Source organism: Colletotrichum jinshuiense, chromosome 6 (genome assembly GCF_051148585.1).
Source record: "Colletotrichum jinshuiense chromosome 6, complete sequence".
NCBI lineage: Eukaryota > Fungi > Ascomycota > Sordariomycetes > Glomerellales > Glomerellaceae > Colletotrichum > Colletotrichum jinshuiense.
In genome coordinates this window covers 1,527,599-1,543,852 of record NC_139313.1, presented here as the reverse complement: position 1 = coordinate 1,543,852, position 16,254 = coordinate 1,527,599, and the positions used below count along the sequence as shown (strand labels likewise).

General features: G+C 57.3%; 4 protein-coding genes across 4 annotated transcripts; 2 read left to right on the top strand and 2 right to left on the bottom strand.

Moving 5' to 3' along the window:
- Positions 1-298: 298 nt before the first annotated feature.
- EsH8_VI_000389 (uncharacterized protein) lies at positions 299-1,254 on the top strand (the record flags this gene model as incomplete). The annotated part of the gene is made up of 3 exons (XM_083271642.1): positions 299-328; positions 401-769; positions 1,024-1,254. 3 exons carry the CDS (start codon positions 299-301, stop codon positions 1,252-1,254), a joined length of 630 nt encoding a protein of 209 aa, XP_083126816.1.
- Positions 1,255-7,137: 5,883 nt separating this feature from the next.
- On the top strand, positions 7,138-10,072 carry EsH8_VI_000388 (ABC transporter ATP-binding protein; the record flags this gene model as incomplete). The annotated part of the gene is made up of 4 exons (XM_083271641.1): positions 7,138-7,890; positions 7,964-9,375; positions 9,428-9,598; positions 9,697-10,072. The coding sequence occupies 4 exons, from the start codon at positions 7,138-7,140 to the stop codon at positions 10,070-10,072; spliced, it is 2,712 nt and encodes a 903-aa protein (XP_083126815.1).
- A 1,589-nt stretch (positions 10,073-11,661) lies between these two features.
- On the bottom strand, positions 11,662-12,929 carry EsH8_VI_000387 (uncharacterized protein; the record flags this gene model as incomplete). Its single annotated transcript, XM_083271640.1, has 3 exons — positions 11,662-11,746; positions 11,803-12,800; positions 12,927-12,929. 3 exons carry the CDS (start codon positions 12,927-12,929, stop codon positions 11,662-11,664), a joined length of 1,086 nt encoding a protein of 361 aa, XP_083126814.1.
- A 632-nt stretch (positions 12,930-13,561) lies between these two features.
- EsH8_VI_000386 (uncharacterized protein) lies at positions 13,562-15,065 on the bottom strand (the record flags this gene model as incomplete). The annotated part of the gene is made up of 2 exons (XM_083271639.1): positions 13,562-14,458; positions 14,523-15,065. The coding sequence occupies 2 exons, from the start codon at positions 15,063-15,065 to the stop codon at positions 13,562-13,564; spliced, it is 1,440 nt and encodes a 479-aa protein (XP_083126813.1).
- Between the last annotated feature and the right edge of the window lie 1,189 nt (positions 15,066-16,254).

The following is a 16,254-nucleotide window of genomic DNA, read 5'->3' as shown; positions in this document are numbered from 1 at the left end:
TCGTCATCGCCAGTCTACCGCGTCCTTGACCCCGTTGAACCCCAGCAAAGCCGCCGTACCACCGTCGACCAGAGTCAAATCTCTGCTGCCGTCTCGTCTCCTCCTCCAGAAGAATCATAGCCGAGCTTCTCTGCGTCGGATTCTCCGTCTATAAACCAGCACCCCCTTCTTTCATGTGAGCTCCCTTGGTCCTCCAAAGAAAAAACTCCTCTCAACACTATTCTATACACATTCATCGCCTCCTTTCACACAAACACTGACACCACGGAGCCCAGCATCATCAAAGAAGCCAAGCACCATGTCTCGCGGCCCCGCCTACGATGCCAAGGTATGTACACACACGGCATCCTCCCCCTCCCGAACCGCCAGCGGAACCTAACAGGACCAAAAAAAGCCCCAGGAGAACGGCGGCGGCGCCTCCCCCGAGGAGCAGCGAGGCCGAGCCCGCCACCGGGCCGCCAGCCCCCTCGCCCAGGCCCAGGCCCGACAGCAGCAGCAGCATGCCGGCGCCGGCGACGGCGGGTCCGGGTCCTCGGTCCTGGACCGTGTCCCGGCGTTGGGCAGCCGCGCCCGCGCCCACGCCCGCTCCCCCGTCTCCTCCGCGGGCCGCATCTCTCTGGCCCCTGGCTCCGGCCCTTCCCACCCGGCCAACCGCTCGCGCTCGCGCTCGGTGGCCCCCTCCCTTCCCATCCCCATCGCCGGCGCCGCCACCGGTCGCCGCGCCGCCTTCCGCCGGGCGGAGATGGCGGCGATGGGAGACGGCTCCCCGGTCGGCCGGGCTCCCTAGGAGGGACCCCGTCGCTGGACCGTCTCCAACGTCTCCAGCCCCGGCGGCTACTCGGCCGAGGAGCTGAGCGCGCAGGCCACGCGCCTGCACGCCGGAATCGGCATCAGCCAAGACTGGCGGGCAAGTCTCCCAACCCCTTCTCCCCCCCCTTTCACCTTCCGCCGTCTCGCCTTTTCCTCCCCCATACCGTCTCCCCGGGCTAGGCCGCATGTGCTAATACGTACGCAACGATACAGGACCCCGCCGGCCGCCTCCGCCCCCTGCCCGAGGGCACCCGGCTCCCGCCCCCTCCCCCCCTCACCGACGAGGAGCTCGAGCGGGCCCGGACCCTGGGCGCGCAGGCCGTCCCGCCGTACCCCCTCCGCTCCCCCTCCCCGGCGTCCCGTCGTCGCAGCGGTCCCCGGACCCATGCCGAGTACATGCGGGAGGTGGAGGAGCGCGCCGCCGAGTACAACGCGTGGTTCTAGAGCCGAAGGCCGGGCAGGGGCTCCGAGGGGGGGCCTCTGCCTTTGTATATGTACACGTCGGCGGCCGAAGCTGCCGCATCGCAGTAAATGAGCCGTCTCTATGGGCTTTACCAATACGATTTTGTTTCTATGGCGCCCCATCTCCCCCGTGCTTTGAATAATCTCCTCTACGTCTATGCCATACCGCTGAGCTTGAGAAGGGACTAACATAGGCCTCCAGGGGTAGTGATCCCCTGGTCCATGACGTTCTGCTACTTTGCTGTTCTTCAATGCGAAGACACGTTAACTTCTGCTCTTTCCTCCTGTCTTTATTCCTATACTAACATGTGCTATTACGACCTCCTACCAGCTTCTGTGTCTTTGCCTCTCCGGCTTTCCTTTCAGTCCACCATAGCAGAGCAGAACTGGGTGGAAAGGAACCTTCCAAAAGCTCGGTATGCAGAGGAAGAGGACTTGACCGATGGCTACAAACGCCGGGCAAATCGATATTCCGAAGGATTGCACCAATATATCCAGTCACCTGATAAAACCTCTAAAGGGCCTCATAGGCTTCATTGATACCATGGAGCATGGCATCCATAAGACTTCTGTGCGAATTGCACCATAGGGCGCTACCGTTGCTTACGGACGCAGCCATGCGGCACACCCGATGTTGTCCATGCATGTTTTACCCTCTGTACTCTAGGGCGCCCGGCATGAGATCGACTTGCCACCCCGCTCGTGGCGGCTCTAGCTGTTCCCTCTCAGGAGTCCCGGATGAATGGGGGGCGTCGATGGCCCCCGGACGCTCCCCAAGACCTAGATCCCATTCGGGGGGGCAATAGGCCGTACAGCAATGTAGGGGAGAGGTCAGGTAGCCAAGGGAAAACTTTCAAGGAAGTCGGGGTCTCAAACCTGTCCGATGTTCGGAAGATCACATGATGCTCGAGGAGGGACACTAGCTCAGCGGCCAATGTCCAGCCACATACCTTGATGCTCCTTCGGCATGTGGTGTCTCAAACATGGCCGATCTGGGCTCGCCCCATCAGCGGCCCTGGAAAGCAAAACGCTCTGCGCCCGAATGGATCCCGCGCACAGGTTCCCGCGCTCCAGAAACCGTCCTTGGCCGCCTCCACGATGAGATGGGACGCCCAAACCTGGAGACGGCGCCCGCAGGCTGGGAAGCGGACGGAGCCGGGTTGGGATCCACAGGAACTATCGAAACATAACAGCCTCCCCACTGGCAATGTCTCACAACCCAAAAGCCGCTTGCCCGGCTAGCTCAATCGGTAGAGCGTGAGACTCTTAATCTCAAGGTTGTGGGTTCGACCCGTAAGCGCCTATCATGCCCTGTTCAGGCATGGACATCCCAACTAACACATTCCAGCCACGTCGGGCTCAATTCCCGTCAGCGATTGACACACATATTCTTTTGCAATCTTTTACTCAGTCGCTGCTTTTCAAGCCCCACCCCGAATAGGCGTGTCGGTGGGTCAAAGGTCTATGTCTGGGCCGCCGTCTGGCATCTGGCAAAACGGAGCCGGAGCTCGGGGGCGGGCTCGGGTGCGGCCCGGCGACGACCAGAAGGTACGGTACCCGTTCCGGGTGGCCAGCACAGGCAGCAAGCAAGGAGGGCCGAGGAGCTGAAAACTGCATGTCGGCAAAGCGCATGGAGTCATGAGGGAAAAGAAATCCTTTCCCAATTCCGGCCCGAGCGAACGTGCGTATTCGTGTCATATACCCGTCAGACACTGGTAATTTGCCCATCCGAAGTGTCGGCCGAGAGGATACGAACGGTCCATTTCATTCCACGCTGGCTACCAGGTCATGGGATCCGCCACCCCGGCGAAAGCTGACCCAGAGGATTGTCCAGTCTAGGAGAGGTGGCCAAACTGGGGCCCTCCAAACCCCAACAAGTTGAAGGGGGGTCGGCGCTGGTAGGAAAGGTGTGAACAGGATGCCCATGCAACGCGGCCAGGGGTGCTGCAAGATATTGCTTTTTCTCACCACTTAAATGACAAGCGGTGAGACCACTAAGATCCGATGCTGGGCTGGCCAGGCCCCAAGTACGGAACGTAGGTCGCTTGGCAATATCAAAGCAGCAGCCACAGCGCGCTGGCCAGCCGCAAAGGCGGTTCCGTGACAGGGGGCCCCAATCCTCTGCCGGGACAGACCGTCGTCGGAAGGCTGGAAGCCACCCCGCGCGGGCTAACCTCCAAGCGTGATGCTCCAAGAGCCTGGCGTGCCGGCACGATTGGTCCATGACGGCTGCTCCTCGATGAAGCGATTGAGAAAGGACTGAATGTTTCGAAAACAGCGGTCTGGGTACGGTCGCCGAGCCAGACGGTTGCGACCGTGGGATGGATGGATGTCGTTGGTAACTTTTGTGCATTCCACTGCAGCTGCAGGCTCCAAGGAGCCAAGGCGAGTGAGTTTTTGGGTGAGGTGAGTGCAAGTGCCTTGCATATCGACAGGGGTGTGCAGTGAGTGTCCTAGAAACCGGGGATTCACGCCGCCCTCGTTCTTCCCGTGTTGTTGGTTGATTGGTGTCCAGGGTGGTATTCCCAATGAAGCACCAGTGCTCTCTGGGTTCTCGACTTACCCAGGGTGATGAATGTCACTCTGTGTAAGTCGCCATGAGTCTCTTTGAGTGGTCCAAGGCGATGACATCTGCAGGCAGAAGTGAGGCGGTGGGCAGGGTTGCGCTGGAGGCTGCATGAGGGAACTGGAACAACCGGTTCCCACTGTTCCTAACCTGTTACTCGAGGGCTGTGGCTCCCTGACTTTGTGATGAGCTATCAGTACGTATGCATGCTGCTGCGTATCCAAACATGGGTGTCTCCGATCCCCGACTGGGGGGCTCTGCACGCCGCATGTTTTGATGCTCACTCAAAGCCCGCCTGTCTGATCCGTCCATCCCGGTGCCATCCATTCGTGGGCCCTGCCAGGCCTCCCACACACACACCTATGCACCACACCACCACCACCCACCATCAGCTTCAGCCGAGCCGCAACCCAGCCCTGTGAGTCAAGACGAGAGCACCCACATTACACAACACGAGCAATTCGTATCTTTGGTGCAATCGCCATTGCCATTGGCATTCTATTCTGTTTGCCGTCTCGTCATCCCCGACTTTGGGAATGTCGTTGGCCAGGGCGGCATTCGGTGAGTGCCTGACCGTAGGCAGCAGAGAGAGGGAGAAGGACTCCGTGGTGCGCGCACATGATTGTGCATCTCCATGTGGAAATTTAACATCTCCAGGGGCCATCAGGTGCAAGATGAGAGGCGTTCCTCTGTGGCCTAGGGGCATTCCGCATTTCGTACCCAGCAGTACAGCAAAGCACAGCACAGCACAGCACAGCACACCTGGCAAGGCAGCGGTGGTGGGCGACAAGTGCAACAACTTGTGCAACGTAATTGTGATGATGGGGCCCCCCCTCCCCCGGCATCCGTGGCCGAAGAAGATGACAGAGCGACGTAAGCTGAAGGAAGATGGAGAGAGGCTGGAGGCTGAGGCCTGGAGCCTGGGGACGGGGATTGTCGACTTGGTTTAAAGATCCGCAACTCCCGTTTCCACGAGCGAGACGAGATGACGCCAAGATTGCGCTTGCTCCACGACCCATCTTCTTCAATCCCCCACGACAAGCTCGCGCCATCCTGCGACGTGAGCGCGCACCAGTGAAGCCTTCCGTCGCTGTCACTGCCACCCGGTTGGTGCAGAGAAGCTGTCACCCGGCTGGCGCAGAGAACCCGGACAGCCATCTGAGGTGGAAAGTTGGACAAACAAAAGCGCCCTAGACAGGCCATTCCGTGTATCCACCCTGTGTTGTGTTCCAGTCCAAGTGTTTTTTTTTTATTGCAACATCTGGAACCCTGATGGATATCTGAGTCAGGACATAGACCTCGCCAGTTGATCCAAATATTTACTTGGCGTCGCCGAGCTTGTCACCGGCAAACCAGCGAACGTCCGCTTTGCCCTACTCGTCCTGATCAGCATTGAACCGTCCCAGAGCCACAACGTACCACGGCAGCAGGCCATCGACCGAGGCGAACAAGTTCGGGGAGGCGCATCGGCGGCAGCAGTTCCTAGCTGGTTGGTTGCCTGGAACGCTCCAGTCGGGATCACCAGCTTTCTTCCCTGGGTACCATACCATACCTCACTCATCTGTGGTGGACAAAGCGACGGGGGGGTGCGAGCTGCGTTCCAGCTTGGGTGACACGACGGTCGTCTCTCGGGACCTTCTTCGTCTTGTTTTCTCTCCGCTGCGTCTGTGCTTCTTTCCCGGGTTAAGGGAAAAGTAACAACAACTTTCATCTTGGCCGCTTGTTCAATCTCTTATTTTCTCTCCTCCTCTTTCTGAAAAGAATTCGAGCGACGCAACGCAAGGCCAAACTGCAGAGTACATCGGCGTGGCTGTCCAAGCAAGGTCTGTCTCTATCTCTCACACTCGCACATACACACACAACCACACGCACACGCACGCAAACATATATACAGACGCTCTCTCTCGCGCGCGCGCACACACACACTCTCTCGCTCTCACTCTTTCTCTTTCTGCGCGCCGTGTTGAACCAAGGGCGCTCGAACGTGCCTGTGGTACCCCGGAGACGTAGGAAACGCGGCCCCGGGAATTGAAAGGGCATTTCGTTTCGCCCGGCAGTTCGAACTCTATTGCGTTGGATTTGAGGCAAAGCACGGCAAGGCTAGGCAAGACAAGACCAGGCGATACGAGAGGGAGGAAAGAGAGTTCTTGCAGAATCGAGAATCGGAGGCGCGTCCTCCCTGTCGTCCCGCTTTGGTGCTGGCGTTGCACAGAGACATTTTCGATTTCGGACCAGGGCCGCACAGGCATCGCGCAGTAAGCACCGGCAGCAGCAGCAGCAGCACAACGCAGGGCGAGCAGCAAATAGACAAGACGGTTGGGGATCTTCCAGGGTAGCGCGACCATTACATTTTGGGCATAATTTTTCGAGCGTGACAGACAGGGAGCAGCAATCGTCCATCCTTCCTGCCGGCATCAGCACCAGCATCAGCACCAGCACCTGCCCGGAGAAGGGAACCAAGAGCAAAGGGAAGAAAGACCAGGTGCCCTGCCCTGTCTGCCCTGCAGCTCCCTTTTTCTGAGACCGTTCTCACCGGGTTCACGTTCCCTCGCCTCAGACTTTTTTTTTTTTTTTGCCTTGCATTGGCTCGTTTGACACAACACCTCGCTCTCTCAACAGAAGCACGGCTCTTGCTCCCATCACCGCCGCCATATACCTCGGCTGGTCTTTCATCACCTACCTGCCTCTCTTTATTGGAAGCCCCCCTCCTCGGAGTTATCACTTCGTGCTTGCCTGCTGCCTTACAGGTATCCCTCCTGTTTCTGTCATCATCTTGACCGGCCTTTCTAGAGGCCAACGGATCCGTTCCTTGCTAGCATCGCATCGCATCGCCAAATCTCCGCTACTCTTGCCTACTATCTAGCAACCAACGAAAACATCGCAGCTCGCTCGCTCGCTCGCGTCCCTCCGATCAGTAACTGCCCGGCCCTCCCTGCCCTTGCCCTGTCCGGCCGGCCCCAAAAGAAAACCTGGGGGAAGGAAACGAAACAAACCACGGCACCTGGCAGGCGACTTCCCGTCTTCCCCGTATTACGCTATCCTTGCTCTAGGCCCAACATCGGACCAGCTACGGCTTCTATCCCTGGCCCAGCTGCTGTGACCATCTCATCCCTCCGTCATTCACACATCATCAGCTCCCCAGTCTTTGCATTCTCTTCGATCTGCATCTGTCGGCACTTTTCCCTCGCCTCTCTGGCACCCCGTCAACTGGTCATCCACCTACCGAGCTATCTTGCTTGTCGTCCAATCGCTCTGCTGATTCGGGGTTGCTCCACCCATCTTCACCAACACCCGCCGCGATGGCGTCCCTCGAAGAGCTTCTCGAAAGTCTTCACTACCTCTATCCCGCCCTGGCCTTCGCCTACTTCGGCATTGCCTCCGCTGTCGCCGTATGCACCCTCCAAACGTTGAGGGCTGCCAACAGCCCGGGCAAGGAATTCGTTCCTCGCTCGTGGATCCTGAACCTGCTTGGTGCCTTCGTCTTGACCTACGTCGCCCAGCTTTCCATCATCGCCATCCAGTCCATCATTCTCAAGGAATGGATTGGCCAGGAACATGAAATCATTGGCCTGCTCTCCTGCGTCCTGGTCTTCGGCACCCAGCTCGCCTTCCTATCCGATACCGAACACCCCGTGTGGACACCCTACTGGGGGTCGTGGCTTATCTCTCTCGCCTTCGAGCCCATGATTGCCGTGCCAGACCTCATCTTCAGACGATCCACCGTCTTCGAGCACTGCCGCGTCGGCCACCTAGTCTTTGCAGCCCTGCGCTACTACCTTCTTCTAACCATCGTATCTGTCTATGTCGTTCAGCGCATCCGAGCCAGCCAGGAAGAGGCCTCGGACGAAGAACGCCAGTCTCTTCTCGGCCAAGATGACCCCAAGTCCAGGCTGAGCAGTTCTGGGACCGGTAGCCAGAGCTCGGGCTCGGGCTATGGAACGACGGACCCGCCTGAATCGCACTGGGCAGAGCGCCAACGAAAGGCGCAAGAAGAAATGGAGAAGCGACTTCAGGAGGAGGGCAATTGGCTCACCTACATCAAGGGCTTCACAGTAAGTGCCTCGACCCGTGCTGCACCTTGCTTTTCCTCACCTACCTCAAGACACGTGACTAATGTCGTTATAGATCCTGTTCCCCTACATTTGGCCTGTTGGGCAGAAGTCTCTGCAGCTGCGTCTTGTACTTGTCGGCCTCTGCCTCCTTGCCGGTAATGCTCTCAACCTGCTGATCCCACGCCAATTCGGTATCATCGTGGACGAGCTCAAGGACCACGATTTCAGTGGCGCCTGGATTGGTGTGGCCATTTACGGCGTGCTGAGGATTGCTGCCTCCGATGCCGGTATCGAGTTTCTGCGCGAGTGGCTGTACCTGCCGCTCGAGGTCTACGCCGATGGCGCCCTGAGCACGGCTGCGTACCGGCACATCCTGAACCTTTCGGCAGACTTCCACGACTCCAAGAGCACATCCGACATCAGCTTGGCCATGTACGGCGGATCAAGCATCTCCGATCTCCTAGAGTCGATCTGTTTCCAGGCTCTCCCCATGCTGATCGACCTTGTCGTGGCCGTCGTTTATCTCTCCGTCATCCTCGGGCCCTACGAAGGCCTCATCACCGTCGCAACGAGCACCCTTTTCCTGTTTATTGCCACAAAGATGATTGCTGTCATGAAGGAACGCCGTCGGGCTCACGTGAACGCCCAGTACGCTGAGCACTACGTGCGCCAGACTGGCATCACTGGCTGGCACACCGTCGCGTCATTCAACCAGACGGCATACGAAGACGTACGCTACTCGGATGCGATCCACACCCGCATCAACTGGACAAAGCGTGTCCGCCTTGGCTGGTTCACCGCACAAGCCTTCCAGTCCCTCGTTCTCCTATGTGGGCTTTTGGCAGGTGCCATTCTGGCCGTCTACCGGATAAAGAGCAGCAAGGCCACGCCCGGTGACTTGACAATGCTCTTGATGTACTGGGCCCAGCTTACCTCGCCGCTACGCTTCATGGCAAGCCTGGGAAAGAAGATTGGAAGCGACCTCATCGACGCTGAACGCTTGCTGGATATCATGAAGAAGGAACCCACAATTGTCAACAAGAAGGGAGCTCGAGCGCTGAAGCTTGTCGGCGGCAATGTTGAATTCAAAGACGTGAGCTTCACCTATGACAAGAAGAAGAAGATCATCCATGGAATCAGCCTTTCTGTTCCCGGCGGCCAGACTGTGGCCTTTGTTGGCGCTACTGGGGCTGGCAAATCCACCATGTTGAAGCTGCTCAACCGTTTCTATGATGCCAGCGAAGGGTCCATCCTGATTGATGGGCAGGACGTTCGAGACGTTGACCTGCACAGCTTGCGTGACCGAATTGGGTTGGTCCCGCAGAACCCAATCCTGTTCGATGACACGATCATGAACAATATCCGATATGCGAGAATCGCGGCTTCCGACGATGAGGTCTTCGAAGCTTGCAAGGCGGCTTGCATCCACGATAAGATTGTGGGCTTTACCGATGGCTATAACACACGGGTCGGCGAGAGAGGAATGTGAGTAGCCGTGAACCCCCCTCGAGCGAGATTCCGAACTAACCAGACTTAGCAAACTCTCCGGTGGCGAGCTGCAACGTGTTGCAATTGCCCGTGCCATTCTCAAACAGCCCGAGATTGTTCTTTTAGACGAGGCTACGAGTTCTGTTGATACCGACACTGAGCAGAAGATCCAGCAGTCATTCATGCAGCTCTGCAAGGGACGAACGACCTTTATCGTAGCGTGAGTGTCTCCTGCTGCTTCATTTCCCTCATAACCAAGCTACTCTCTCAGTTTAACACGAAACTGGCGAACTGACTTGCTGACTGTACATTCCCCAGGCATCGACTGTCAACTATCATGAACGCTGATCGGATTGTCGTTATTGAAGACGGCGAAATAGTCGAACAGGGCAACCACTCTGACCTTGTAATTGCGAACGGCAGATACGCCGACCTCTGGTCCAAGCAGACTTTCCTCAAGCCCAAAGACGACGACTCATCCAACGGCAAGAAGCCGTCGGTCACGAACGGTGACGCGCCCAAGCCGAACACCGCTTCGACGGCCAATGGCGCGCCCGTTTCCCAGAAGACACAGGACCCCCAGACTGAATCGACCCAAGAGGGCACCAACAATGAGGCGGTTCAGACTCCCGGTAATCACAAAAAAGAGGTAGAGTCGGCTGAAGATTCGTCTTTGGCAGATTCTAACCAATGATTGTGCAGGGATCCAAACTGAACCCCTTTGCCCCTGAGTTCACGCCTAGGTCTGCGGCCCTTGCAGGCGCCGCCATTTCAACTTGTCGCCAAAATGTCCCTTGTCTGGGAACGCCGAATGTCTCGCCCACTCGCAAAACCCCCAAGCCGACTCTGAACTGGGCCAGTTCCCCTTCCTCTGTCGGTGTTTCCCCACAAGATGATTTCCAAGCTCCATCGACCGGCAGTACCGGAAGGCTTGTTCAGCCGGCCTCTCCATCAGGTAGAGTCTCATTTACCTAAAGAGGGCTCTTTCAAGGAAGGTCTTTAACATGTCGGGGAACCTAGAAGCCGGCGAGGATACCAAATCAGTTGATTCAGACGATTCCGTGCACACTGTCATCAAGCTTGAGTTGCCTCAACTCAGACACCCTCATTCCTCGGCCCGTCGATTCAATGCCAAGAGCGACTCTACGGGACAGCCCGGTGAAGAGCTTGAGGCAAGCGACGGCACCAATGATGCCAGTCCTGTAAGGATGGAAGTCTCGACAAGATCCAAGAGGTAAACTAATGCGCGGCAGCTACGACATGCATCTGCGCCACTGCTGAAAATGAAGGTCACTTCAGGACAAAACAACACTCGTCCCAAAGCCTCTGTTGTCTTAATGGCGTCATCATGCAACAAGTCGCCCGAGCACTCCTCTTCTCACGCTGTCGCTGCGCCTATCATTCCGGCAGACTCGGCGGCAATTTCCAAGGATGCTACCCTTTCAAGGCCTTCCACACCTTCGCGAGTCATCACATCGCAGCGTTCCAGCCATAGTCGTAGCCACAAAGGAAGATCCAACCGAGGTAGAGGACGTGGACGTGGCCGTCAAGGCCATACGAGAGTACCCGACACACCAGGCGCAACCGGCGCCTAACCACGGGCCAGCAACCACGATGGTTGACGACCTTCGACCTTTTTTTTCTTTTCCTTGGACTCGCCAACTTTTCTATTATTTCATTTTCTCTCTTCGAATTGAGATCCAATTCGTTGTACCATCATCACACCGACTATTTTTTTGATTCGTTCACGGGTTGCCATGGCTATTTTTGCTTGCGGCATTAATTAGAACAGGGGCCCGCGCAAGCTGGCATGTGGTAAAAAAAAATTCATACAACGGGTGACTTATTTTCCTAATCATGATGAGACGGCCTATCGTATCAAAAGCAAGAACAGAATGGGCGAGTCAGCTTTGTTGTGTTCTGTAGAAGTAGACAGAAAGGAAAGAAGATATCATTCGTAGTTTAGACTACACTGGATGGATGTATTGATATGATGGGGGGGGGGGGGGGGGGGGGGCATGTTGGCCTAGAAGTCTTAAACGAATCAAAAGAAGCTCAATTTGCCTTCAAAATGCTGTCGGGCGCAGTTTCGCTGGGTCTTGTGCACTAATCATGTCCGTTCAATGTGGCCGTTCAATGGTCTTCTATTCATGCATCGGTATCTCATGTATCTCGACGTAAGGTAATCTAGAGAACCACAAGGAGAGTGGTTCCAGTTGCCGCTGATGCTTGGACGACATCTTTTCAGCAAGGCATTACGTCATTCCGTGACACACAAACCCTCTAGGAAGAGTTTCCGCGACCGGCACCGGCACCGCCGCCGGGCGCTCCGCCAGGGGCTCCACCGCCTCCCATCATGTTACGCGCCCTAAATCCGTCAGTACATTTGCTTGTGGATGAGTCTCCAGGCAGTGGAACACTTACATGTCGGCAATGTTGGGGTCGGCCATCAGGGAGTTGAGATCGGGCATGCCGCCACCGCTACCGAAGCGGTCGGCCATCTCGCGCAGGCGGGGGTTGCTCATGAGGTTGCCCATCATCTCGGGGTTGCTCATGAGGTTCTGGGCCATGCTGGCGAACATGGGGTTGCTCATGATCTGGCTGAAGTCGGGCATGCCGCCGGCACCGCCGGCACCACCACCGCCGCCGAGCATGCTTGCCAGGCTGCTGAGGTCGGGCATTCCGCCGCCGGCACCGCCGCCGCCGATGCCGGGCGAGGAGCGCGGGAGGTCGGCCTCCTCGACCTCCATCTCCTCGACGCGGCGCTTGGCCGTCTCGAAGCCCTTCTTCATGGCCTCGCTTCCGCCGGAGCCCTCGTACTCGATGCCCTTGCCGTAGGCCTCCATGGCGCCCTTTGCGTCGCCCAGCGCGAAGCGGGCGAGGCCGAGGCGGGACCAGGCCTTGGTGTAGGCGGGGTCGACGGCGACGGCGGCCTCGGCGTCGGCCTTTGCGGACTCGTGGTCCTTTGCGGCGGAGTGGGCGGCGGCGCGGTTGGAGAGGTAGACGGCGTTGCCGGGGTTCAGGGCGAGGGCCTGGGTGTAGAGGGAGATGGCCGAGGGGTAGTCCTTGGAGGCCATGGAGGCGTTGCCGCGGGACTTGAGGGCGTCGGCCTCCTTCTTCTCCTCCTCAGTGGGGACCTTGGAGGCGGACGGGGCGGCGGCGCCCGCGGCAGAGGCGCCGGCGGCGGGTGTTGAGCCGTTCTTGAGCTTCTCGTAGACGGAGTAGACCTGGTGCAGGTTCTGGGAGCCGACGGCCTCGGCGAGGAGCTTCTTGTCGGTGGGGTCGACCTTGAAGGAGTCGGCGATGCATTGGATCGCGACGTCGATGGAGTCCTTGTCGTCGGCGGGGAGGGTGCCGTCGCTGACGGACGAGGCGAGGAATTCGCAGATTGCGACCGCGAGGCGCTGCTTTGTAGTGGTCGCCTGGAAGAGGGGGGAGGGGTAAAAACGTTAGCCCAACTGCTTTCCCGCTCACGAACATCCTGCCCGCAGGTGGGTGGTGGGGGGGGATTAAAAGGAGCTGGGTGGGGTTTTTGTTTTCCTACTCACCATTTTCTCAAGAGTACCTGGTTTGTATATATGCCCAAAAGAAGAAGAAAATAAAAAAGGCGATTTCGACGGGAAAGGGGAGGAGGGGGGGGGTATCAAGAGGTGGTTTGGACAGGTGTGCGTATGGGAAACACGGCGGTGGGCTGGGCGTATTGTTGGTTTTTTAGTATCGCCTCGGTGACGATTGGGTTGCGGCTGCGGCTGCGTCTGCGTCCCTCGTCTGTTTGGCTGGAAGGTTCCAGCGGCCGATGGATGTGGGGGGGTGGTGTGGTGGTGGTAGTGGTAGTGAGCCGCCATCGAGCGGGTGGACTTAAACTATGCTACCCCGCTGCTTCAGTATGTGCAAAAGGTCTTGGCTTCATGCAATTATGCAAGTACGCATTTGGTCCGCGTCCATTTCACCAAAAACCTGAGTGATAACGAGACATTGTTCAATAGACTGGCTTGTAGTTGATGCTGAATTAGAGGCTGGGTCTAAAGGGATAAATTCCATCGAGTCATCGCTGTCCGCCATGCCGAACATCTAGTCATACAAAAAAAAGTTAAAGGTATCCCCCCTCCTAGCCATGTCCTGGCTTTCCACCAACGCCGATGATATGCTTTGTGTCTTGCTGTAGTATGTTCGCTGCCTCCGCTTACGGTGAGGACTGATTTCTCCGCCGATCTACATTCCGAATTGTGCGCAGAGGCTTGTTCTGGGCCATGCGGTACTTGGTGTACAGCCGGAACGCGTCCCGGAGGACAATGTACATGCATCCGCCGACCAGGTTCCGGCCCCATTGCTCCTGGAGCAGGCCTGTTCGCACCCGGAACCGACCGAATCCGCCGAGCGGGGTCGTTAAGTGCTTCGGCAGCGCCAACCGGATCAGCTCGCCCATGCCAGCGGAGAACACCGGCAGCAGCAGGGTGCTCACAAGGGCGTTCGTAACGTCTCTAAGGCTGGCTTGAAGGCCCCGCTGGCGGGGAACGGGCGCCGCCGGTGCGGGTTGTTGGGCAGCCGCTGCTGGCTGAACGGGGATTTCCTGCTGCTGCTGCACCTCCTGTCGAGGCTCCTGTCGAGGCTGTTCTTCCTGTTGACCCTCTTGGTCAACGGGAGCGGCGGCTATCTCTCCTCCCTCCGCTGCATCATTCTCAAGCTCCTCCACAAGGAGCTGGAGGCGCGGTACATCATCAGCCTGCCCCAACTCCACTTCCTCAACCTCCACGTCGACGGCAACGTCGGGGATGTCCAGCATGTCTATTGCTGCGTCAAGCAAGCCTCCCACGAGACCACCGTTTCTGGCGCCGTCGTTGGCGCCGTCATTGTTACGAGCGCGCCGTTGTCGGTTCCCCTCGCGTCTGTTGTTCACAGGTGGCGCAGGCTCGGGTAGGCCGGCCAATCTGCGCTCCCATTTCCTTTCGTACGGGGAAATGAACTCGTGGTAGAGGTTGTTGTAGGTAGCCCTAATGTACGGGAAGCACGCAACGGCGAGCTGGGGAGATGGCGGCCAGGAGAAAAAGTGGTCGTCGTGCGCCATATGGAAGGTGCCATACTATTTGATGTCAATCAGTCGCTACTTCAGAATATAAGACGCGGCACATGGTTGTGTTCCTTACCAACGCTGCTGCGGGCATGAAAAAGAAGTTCCCCAGCACGGGGAACGACTGGCCCACGATGAGGGCTGGCGCAATGGCCGGCAGGGCGGCGACATGGATCCAGTTGACCATCGGCACCCCTCTGGGGTTCCTGTCGTTGAAGAAGAAGCGATACGTCGCCTCGGGTCCTGAGAACACCCGCACCGCGATGTTGCCGTACATGGCCAATCCGATCCATGTGCCCGCGCCGAGCCCTCCGAGGATCAGGCCCGGCGACACCCTGCTGAAGGCGTTGTAGATGTGGTTGCTGAGCGCGAGCGCGGGGTCGTAGGGCTCGTCGATGTTGATCGTGGACTTACAAACGGGGCACTGGATCTCCTTGCCCTCGCGTTCCAGCTCTGTCACCCACGCGATCATGCAATCCTGGTGGCCCTCGAGGGTGCAGGGGCACGGGTTTACCCAAGGCGACTCCGAGGAGCCGGCCTCGTTCTCGTCCATGAGGCATATGAAGCAGCGCCGCGCACCATCTTGCATCCCGGTCGGAGGAGGTCCCAAGTCGGCCATGTTGGGTGATCAGTGGGGGGAGTGAGGTGGGCGGTGTTCACGTTCCTCGGTTCGTCGGGGGTCGGAGTTTGAGGGTCTCGTGGGCAAGCCTGGCAGCCAGGTCGCAAGCGTCGCAATGCAAGATATGTTGGGATACTAGCGCATATTAAGTTCTGAATGGGTCGTACGTAACCTGAACTCTGGTAGTCCAAGAAATTAAGAGGAAGACGAGGTGGGAGGTCTGCGTGTTTGCAAATGCGTTGGTCCCGGGAAGTCTGATTGCTTGGTTGCTGATTGTCAAGCTCGAGCCGCCAGTGTGACATCAGAAGCGAGCCGAGGCGCTGGGTGGGGAGGATGCTCTGATGTGTGTGGCTGAGGATCGGTGGTGTGGCTGTGCTCTGAGACCTTCTTCGACGGGGATGAATGAGATGATTCTGAAGCAACATCAACCATGCACGACATCGAGAAGATAAAAGTTGCTTATTTTCTACTATATTTCCGTGCCTGTACCTCTACCTTCTGGGCCGAACCGCTCATTGGAGTTTTCTTGTTTCTGCATTCCATCATAATGCAAGGAGCTAACAAGTTCTATTTTGATTATCCCGAGCTGCGACGTTTGGCCAGGCGACTCGGACTGGAACGACATACAGCTTCGCAACCATCCCGCCTAGGTTCAATGCCAACGCGGAGCCTTATTTATCTCCATTTCACTGTTATTGTTTTATCTCCTATCGCTACCATTACTCGAACCCTGAAAATGAAGCCCAAACCATTTCTCGTTCGTCTCTTCTGGTCCGACTTGAGCCCAAGCTTCTTTACCAGCTATCACCAGGTTTGTATGAAGTCCGTGACTTCTGAACAACTTCATATTTCTTTCTTTCTTTCTTCCCTTGACAATGATTAGCTCCAAATAGCAACTTGCCCAACTGAAACCCCTTCAGACAAGGCATTTGTGCGGCCAATGCCAGTGGTTTCCTGTTTGATGACGCATGAGGGGCAGTTTCTTCCATGTCATCTGAAAGAATGAACTCAAGAAGATCCATTATGTTATGGACGTGTTTTATAGAGCTAACAGGAAGCATGCATAGGGCGGCCTGGTGAGGATGTTCTTCCGTCACTATCCAAATAGTTGACGCAGCTTCTTTTACAACTCTGTGCAACTGGTTGTAGGCAACTGAAGAGCAGAAGCTTCGACCCAAATATTCACCCA